Below are 8984 nucleotides of genomic sequence, written 5' to 3' on the forward strand. Positions count from 1 at the left end.
GCACTATTATGTGCAATCGAGTATAAACGTAATAATTATTATGTGGCACCACACACTCTTCGTTAAGCTCTATTGGTCATACATTATAAACACGGCACGCATACTGAGCACCCATATGCAGCTACCCAGAAGAAGGTTTTATAAGAATTTGCCGCTAAGACGACTATAACATGATGCCAGTTTTCCCTAACTTGTTTCAATTACTTCACGGTGAGGTTGGAGACCTTAGACAAACTCCTTTCTGCTGTCGGTACATGGGCGTCTACGAAGGGAGTATGGCTACAGAAATCCGCCGGAAATCTTGTTTATTCGAGAGTATTCAAAGCAAATTTTAATGCAAACCGTTAAGTGAACTCTCACATTACGAAGAGTTTAATTTACGTTTCTTAACATCTAAATTCGCAGTGAATGTTTCAATATTGTGGAATTACCGTGTGCTGTCAGTATACGGTGGCTTCTCCAAAGGTGGAAAACTCCCCGTGCTTACACGCTAGAAAAACAGTTTAGGCCTTCCGAGTTTTTATCGAGCTAATAACCAACGAGGTATGCTGAGTTGCAAATTAGAAATAAGCACGCTTTTTTGCTGACTTTTTGGGCGGCATCCACCTCACTTCGCTGTTCATCCTTCTTTGTGGAGGGGAACGGCACTTAAATTTTTACAGCTGTATCTTCTAAATCTAACGACTATTGTGAACATATGACTCTCGCGTTTCGACTGGTCTGTGGTCTTTGTCGGGCTTTTTGGTGATCCATACAGCGTTGTTTTTTTACAAACTCTGAGGAAAAAATAAAGTATCAAGCTCAATCTAGCGTCACTAAATAAGCTACGCTTAAGAGTACCACCACTTCGGGCCCCCGGAATCTTCTGGGGGCCATTTTATTTTGGGCTTGCATTGTTGCCATCTCTCCCAACGAAACCGCCGCCGGTTGTGACGGGCAGAGTGCGACCAGCCGCTCTAGCGTCCGCGCAGCAGAGAGAGAGAGAGAGAGAGAGAGAGAGAGAGAGAGAGAGAGGAGAGAGAGAGAGAGGAGAGGCGCCTAGAAACAAAATGGCTGCGCCCATATGTAAATCAATATCACGTGGTCCAACCCACAAATGAAAATCCTGGCAGCACATAGCAATGATAGAAAACAGTGCCTATACTCTATAGACCTTTATTTAGTGACGCTTGGTCAACCTCAGCAGTGCCTGCAAAAGCATCCTTCCCAAGGTTACTATTCCTGCCTCAGAACTTTTGCCTTCGTCGAGCGATAAATATCTCTGCACGCCTTTTAAAAGACGATTGCCTTTTTTTCTTAATGGGTGCCCTTGAAATAGCGTGACACTGACACATATGACACTGACACTGACTCAGAAAGCCATATGGGTGGCTCTAGCGCGACTTGTGAGGTATTGTCATTTAAACTTCCTTAATAGCAGTCAAGGGATATTCCGTTCAGGGAACTCGAGTAGCAGGTCCCCCCTGCTATTTCTACAAGCCTGGTCATTGTTCCCAACTGCCTTCTCTCCAATGTGCGTCTTGCCTACTTTAGCATTGAAGTCTCCCATCACTGTGTCTCCCATCACCGTGTCTTCATTTAGGCATTGCCTATTCCACATCTTCATAGAAGTGTTCAACTAGCTAGTTGTGGTGGCTGGATGTAGGCGCGTAGACATGTTCTACCTTGAATTTCTGCCTTCTATTAGAGCTAATTACAAGACCAGTTACCGGCTCGTAATGCTATAGTATTCGTCTATGTTGCCGGCTATGCTTTTTTGACTAGATATCCCAGTCCCAGCTCTCTTCTGTTTACTAGACCATGGTAACATAGGACGCATCCATATTTGAGCACTGTAAAAGCTTAACTGTCCTCCTAACTGTGCTAAGTCCTATTACATTCCATTTAATGCCCTCTGCTTCCTCCAACAGCTCCAGACTCGCCTCTCTAGGTAGCGTTCTCGTGTTATATTAAAAACGTTACCAGGCCTGTTAAACGTTACCAGGTTCACATTTCAAAGGCAGCCTGTCTGTCATTGGTAAAAGCAAATGCAGTGGAACCCCGTTCATAAGTTTTTCAGCGGACCGGTGAAACAAAAAGTAACAACCACGAACACGCAGCAGGGAGGAAACCTTTGAAAATGAACTAAAACAGTGTAGCTTTTACTTGCAACGAAGTATCTCTGCAGCTTTGCCTTTCGAACCTTAAAAAACTCGAGAATGTGTGTTTACGGCTTTTGAGATAACTGGAAATAGCACGCGTGACAATGCAAGCTCTCTGGCGATGTCGACTCTCTTCCGCGCTGGATTCTGCGTTCAGTACGTCAAGCTTTTCCAGAAGCGAAAGCGCCTGCCGTTCTGGCGACTCCATAAAGGCACCACAAAGTTCGCGGTTGCAAGTTCAGAGGTGTTCTCAAAGCTTGGAGCGCACGATGACGACGAGAGCGCGTGCTATTCTTGCGGTGATGCTTTATGGCAAACACGCGCTTCCGCAATTCAGAAGTCCAACTTTTGTTGCAATCGAAGTGATGATGGTGACAGCATAGAGTAACATAGGGCCATCTAGTGGTGACAATTCTCGCCCGGGTGCGACTTCATGCAGTCAGTTTCGTAGCCAAACCTGGCCAAGGCTAGTCAAACGTCAAAATGGTGGTCCCCGCATGTTGCCCTGGCGGCCTCGGAGTGTCAGATTGCAACGAATCATCCGTGAACGTGTTCTGAGCCACGACGGAACAGGGAGGATTTCAATACATGGGACTTCATGTCAGCTGGCCCGGGACTACACAAGAACAACGTAGCAGTTGGCAAAACGCAGTACGTAAGTACGAAGAACGTAAGAGCGGGGTTCTAGAGTAGTAAAAAAGATACCTTCTTGAACTATCCCAAGAACAATGAAAAAACAAGGTTCCAACAAATGGCGTGCAAACACTGCGAACCCTCGAAAATTAAGTCCCACTAAGCAGACTCCCATTGCATCCATTATAGTCGGCTGTCAGGATAAAAGGGTAGGAGGCAGAGGTGGCAGAAGGCGATCGACTTTTGACGATATTTCCAAATAAGCCAACCGTTCGATGCTCAATTTCTCACCTCCCTCTTTTTTTCTCTCTCTGCTTCATGCGGAACCAAATATGTATACCCTTCTGTTACATCGGGAAGCAACTCTAGGTGGCGGCGGATGCATGTACAATTACATGCCGTGTGTACCAAATAATTCTCCACGCATAGAGTTTGGTGACGGCCGCCAACGCTCCAGCTAGTTGTTTTTTGACAAAGTTGTTTTCTCCCATGGCTAGTCAACGGGGTTTTATCTGAATGCTTAGATATTTCCATTGTTCCGTTATCACCTCTTTTATTTCTTTTTAGGTTACAGTGTATTACGTACTTGTATTTACGTTGTTCGAGTATTTGTATTACGTCGCCCTGTCTGATAAAACTGGGGCAGAGTGGAAAGCCGGGCTCGTTAAAAATGGTTCATGACTGGAACTGCACACAAAAAGAATCGGAATACGGAAGAGAACACACACAACGCAGTTTTCAATTAAACTTGTTATCAGAAAAAACACACATTTGTAGGCTATGTGACATTACTTTTTTGGGGCACACATGCACACGGGTACTGCGCATACACGTTACACGTGCGGCGGTAGCAGGTTAATCGTTTTATTTAGCAAGACCAGCGATGGGTTACTTACCCAGTCATCATTGAGAAGAAATGTGGAAGGCTTCTACCAACTGTCTTGGCACCTGTTTTTTTGTGTGAAACTGCGTTTGTTGGAAACAGGGAAACTCTTCCCTGGTCCAGTTTTTTTGTGCGTATTTTTAGTCCTGAACCATGACGAAACTGATTTCTCTAGTTGCTACATTGAATTATCTGGTAAATGGTACACTGAAACAAGAAAGCTGCTCGATAATCCGCCAATTCATTACGTGCCAATGTAATTTAACGACTGCACAGTCGCACGTGCCGGAAGTGTATATATATATATATATATATATATATATATATATATATATATATATATATATATATATATATATATATAGACTGTAAAGATAAAAACTCACACAGAGCGCGAAAAAAATAAGGTTAGTAGAGACAGAGACAAACGAGAAAGACGTAGAAAATAAAAATAAGTTTACTGACCTTTCAGGGAGAGGACTCCCTTTCTTCAGAAGAAAGGGAGTCCTCTCCCTGTAACGTCAGCAAACTTATTTCTATTTTCTACGTCTTGCTCGTTTGTCTCTGTCTCTACTAACCTTATATATATATATAGATATAGAAAGAACTTGACTTTGTTTTTTATTCGTTACACGCGCCCACTCTGCGTGTTTTTCTTTCTTTCTTTCTCAAGTAATTAATAAAAAAGAATAATAATGTAACGTCACTAACGATGAAAAATAGTCTAACCATTCCCCTATACCTTCTTTGGCGTTGTAGACTGCCGACATTTCTTTCTGTGTATATAGATATATATATATATATATATATATATATATATATATATATATATATATATATATATATATATATATATATATATATATATATATATATATATATTGCGGACCCAATGTACTTATGTCTTTCCAGCGTGAAACTAGATTAAGTAGCGCGGTAACACGGGACAACAAAGGGACCATACAGGACCACCGCTGGTACCAGCGCTAGTCCTGTGTGGTCTCTTCTTTGTTGTCCCGCGTTACTGCGCTACTTAGCAATGTTACACAGTTAAAACCAACTAGCCTACATTTATGCTGTGACTTTGTGGCCTGTTTTCGGGTTGATTTGTAGCCATTTTGGCAAGGGAACGCACAGGGTTGCACTATTTGCGAGTACCGAAAAAAAAAAACGTCCAGCGTGGACCGCTCCCTGTCACTGCTCCACCTTTTCTGTACCAGTAACTTTCTCTGTCACTGCTGCCACTATAAACTACCGCAGCCCCCTCTATATCGGTAGCACGTGCTGGTGCGCCCGGAAGTCTAGGACGCCGTACCGCAGTTTCTTTGAAATGTCAGCCGACTTTTTCGGCTACCTATTCGGCTACAAGAGTTATTCGACTTATGCCGGGCGTCGCAGATGATAAGTGAGCTTGCGAGCCTTGGCGAAACGTAACGCCCTCATTAGCCGCACGGTCGCGATGCCGTTACGGCTGACATGGGAAGGGCGTTATTCGCCAGGGCGTCTTGAAGACGCTAATCGTTTCCTACCGAAACGGGGTGCAATGCTGGCAGCATTCCAACACTATTCCTTTAGAAGTCCAAAGTTCGGTTTTGCGCGCCGTGGCGGGGAAGAGGTGAGGTGGGAGCTGAGAAATAATTTGAACCATGAGGGGAGTATATCTATCCCTCTTACAGGCATTCTTGGATGCGGAAAGAGCTAGACTCCACGGGAGAAGGTCCCCTGCAATTTTGTTATCAAATTAAACACCCACAATCACTGTCGTGTACTGGCTGGTCAAGGGCCGATTCGGTGTCCTCGTAAAAGGGGTCACGATCCCCGCCATAGTAGCTAGACAGTAGTACACAGACCTGCATTGCTTTCAGCCTTTCGCTGAGGTCGATCACAGCGGTAGACCCGCCTTCGTGGCTCAGTGGTCAAGGCGTTGCGCTGCTGAGCACAAGGATGCGGGTTCGATTCCCGGCCGCGGCGGCCGCTTTTATGATGGTGGCGAAAAGCAAAAACGCGCGTGTGTTCGAGATTTTGGCGGACGTCAAATATCCCCAGGTGGTCAAAATTAATCCTGAGCCCTCCACTACGGCGCGCATCACCTGCGTTCCGTCGGCGCGTTAAACCCTACAATCAATCAATCAATCAATCAATCAATCAATCAATCAATCAATCAATCAATCAATCAATCAATCAATCAATCAATCAATCAATCACAACGGCAAAGACCCTTTCAAAGTTAATGACCGAAAATTGGCGCTGCTTGCTACTTGCCCTGACACATCTGGAGTGAAGTACTCGTGAAGAAGGACGTATTGTATTACCCATCATACCTGCTGAAAAAGAATGGTTGAACAAAAAAAAAATACAGGGAGTATCCACTTCCCACACGACGAACGTCTCACCCCACGGCCCCAGCACTGCTACTCGAACCGGCCCAACTGGACAAATGGTTGTCGGGTGTGCGCTCGCGAAACCGATAAAAGACCTATAAAACTATTTAAGCTTCAGCAACATTACAATCGCCACGTGATGCAAGCGACGTTAAAGCCCTGTGTGTTGTGCTTTACACTACCGGTAAACCGCCAAATGTATTATCACGACACGAGAGGCTCAACTTTTCAATTTCCTTACTTGTGCAGAGGCACACATCGCGATTCCTTCGCAATGCCAGAACAAGTGAGCCCCAGCGTTTCCGCAAGGGTTTTTTGTTTTCTGTTTCGAAAACGCGTGGTCCGCACCTTCATTTTCCGTCGCTCTTCGGTCACGGAATTACACGAAACAAGTTTCCTTCCCGCCAGTTGTTTCCCAGAAAAACAGAAGGTGCAGCGGCAGCCGCAAGTGTGGGCTCCCGTGCAGCTGCAAGTGAAGCGTGCCACAAGACGGCACGACAAGCCGGACACTCCCAGCGCGTCGCTCACCTGAACACTGTCGGGAGCAAGCTACGCGGTGTCATCGTCTGCCTCTTGCTGGGCGCCGGCCAGGGGAGGGGCATCGCTGTCTGGCGGACACCGGCGGAGCACAGCCTTCTCTCCGAGGAGCACACAAAGCCGCGCGCACAGCCGGAGCGAGCGGCGCAACGTGCCGCAAGTTTCCCGCGAGAGAGCAAGTTCCGGGCCCCACGAGACGGCGTAATCCGCGAGCCGGAGGCGAGGAGGTGCTGCCGGTGGCGCAACGGGCCGATCCACGCCGAGTCGCGCTATCCGCAGACTGCCGCCGCGCGGGATGCGGCGAGTGGATCGGAGCGGCCGAACGACCGGGGCGCGGCACTACGGTCGTCGCGCCGCCGCTTTCACCGCTCGCCGCCGCTGCACGTGCCATTGCAGCCACTACAGCTGCCACATCGGCAAAGAGAAAGAGCGGCCGTCATCGATGGCAGGCTTTGCCCAGAACACCATAGGGACCCCCCCGGCCTGACAAGGCCCCTGGAAAAATGAGGAAATCCAGTGTCCGCTGGATTGAGGAAGCCTTGCCAAAAGGGCAAACAAATTTTTCTCTCTCTCCGTGCGCGTGCTAAGTAGAGGCGTAGTTGACCCTCAAAGCGGGACGGAGTAGGGAGATGCGAAGTTTTTGCAGCCTTGATTCTATCTGAACTCAGATGTGCGGTGCGCTCTGGCAGTTGCATAGAGTTTCATACTAATATGTACTAGAGGGAAATCTGACGCCACCGTATAGGGGAGCCGTGCTTCAGCGAGCGGTCCGCCTTGTACCAGGTAGGCACGTTCCACTTGTCCTTGGCATGGTTTATAGTCGGGCTTAGATGTTGCCTCTGGCTGCAAAAAAAAGCAACACTATTACTGTTGAAGGTAATTATTTAAATTTGTTTCGTCATTTTAAAATTGAAGCTCCGAAAATATGTATTTGTCAAGGATTATTTAGAGGCTCAAAAAGACAAACATGTTACCTTTTTTTTTTTAATTTTTGCTTCGAGACAAAAAACAAGGCATGTGGCTAACCAAGCCAAGTAGGCGAGGAACATGGCTAGCTACAATGGCGGCGCCCACGGCGGCCCACGACTCCAGATCCAGATTTTCCTGTAGTGTATACATTCTAGTCCACTTATAACAATATCCAAGTGCCAATGAAATCCCATTTTATAAGGTGCTAAGTGCCAAAGAAAACCCGCTTATAACCGATAATTGTTATAAGCGGGATCCGAAATAAAAAGGCAGAACAGAGCTCAATACATTTTATTCGCATACCAGCAAGGTCGTACTACTACAAATTTGCGGAAAAAAAGCTACACTCAATCACCTTTGTTTGCCCAGTGTGAAGCTACCGCAAATCTTTTCCAAGAGCATCTATAGGTGCTTCACCTAGTTGAGGTAAACGTCCTTCGCGGAAACAAAGTCCCCGAGGGACTGTGTCACGCTTTGGCCTCCTACGAAGACACTGCCTGAGTCGGCTGCGCAACCGCGTCATTAGAGTCGTCACTGTTGCACTTTTGGTGCACAATATAACCGGATTCAATCGTTATATCCGATATCGTGGCACTGGAGCATTGTAATAAACGGTTTATTTTACCATAGAAAGATTACAAAGGTTGACGGGGCCATAGCTGTTTATCGTTATATCCGATTGTTATGAACGGTATCGTTATAAGTGGACTCGACTGTATTAGTATTAAGATCTATGAATAGTTGGGCCCGAAAGTACCCAAGCTGCAAGACGGGCAAAATGAGGTGGACAAGTAAAACCAGAAAAGGAGGCACTGTATTATAATTACTGTGTTCGCTGACAGCCCCAGTGCCGGTTAATGGACGATTGGCCAGACGAACGCCGCCTGTATAACTTTGTCTTCCGCGTCACACGCTTTTCAAAGGACGCTTAGTTCGGCCGCTTATCCGCCGTGCGGCGCGCGGAACGGGCGTTGCGCCTCACGTCACCACTCGAGCTTGACACTACCAACACTACCGCACCTATGCACTGCTCATACATCAGCAAGCAGACACCGCTGGACGAGGGGACGCAGGGCCAGCGCCGTCAAGAAAGGCCCGCCCGCCTCTTAGTTTCTGGCTCGGCACTCTTTCGGTCAGGATGCTTCACTAACTACAGTTTCTCGCTCGCGGCGCATTGCCTGCCTCGTTTTCCCATGGATACGAATTATAATCAGCGGGCAGTACAGTGCCAGCCTTGTCCCCACCATCAGTGGCTGTGCCTGAAGTGCTTACCATTTGCATTTATGCCGTATACGTTATCCGTCTCCATTCTAACCATTAAAGCCGATTCCCCGCCCGTGAAAACTGCTGAAGCAGCAGAGCTGACTTGGGCACTTTGGCGGCCATCTCCCGCAGAGGCGCTGGCCATAAAGACTGACAACACAGAAACACGTCTTCTGA

The 8984-nt window shown here is 47.0% G+C and overlaps 1 protein-coding gene across 1 annotated transcript in view; it reads right to left on the minus strand.

Moving 5' to 3' along the window:
• Window positions 1-6872, minus strand: part of LOC144179508 (uncharacterized) — a 93496-nt gene extending 86624 nt beyond the window's left edge. Inside the window, exon 1 of the mRNA XM_077707890.1 lies at window positions 6567-6872. Within this exon, the coding sequence (XP_077564016.1) occupies window positions 6567-6640 (74 nt within the window). The 5' untranslated portion in view covers window positions 6641-6872. The remainder of the gene's footprint in view (window positions 1-6566) is intronic.
• Between the last annotated feature and the right edge of the window lie 2112 nt (window positions 6873-8984).

Source organism: Haemaphysalis longicornis, unplaced genomic scaffold (assembly GCF_048455015.1).
Source record: "Haemaphysalis longicornis isolate Haplotype H1 unplaced genomic scaffold, Haemaphysalis longicornis Haplotype H1 scaffold_4, whole genome shotgun sequence".
In the NCBI taxonomy this organism is placed as follows: Eukaryota; Metazoa; Arthropoda; class Arachnida; order Ixodida; family Ixodidae; genus Haemaphysalis; species Haemaphysalis longicornis.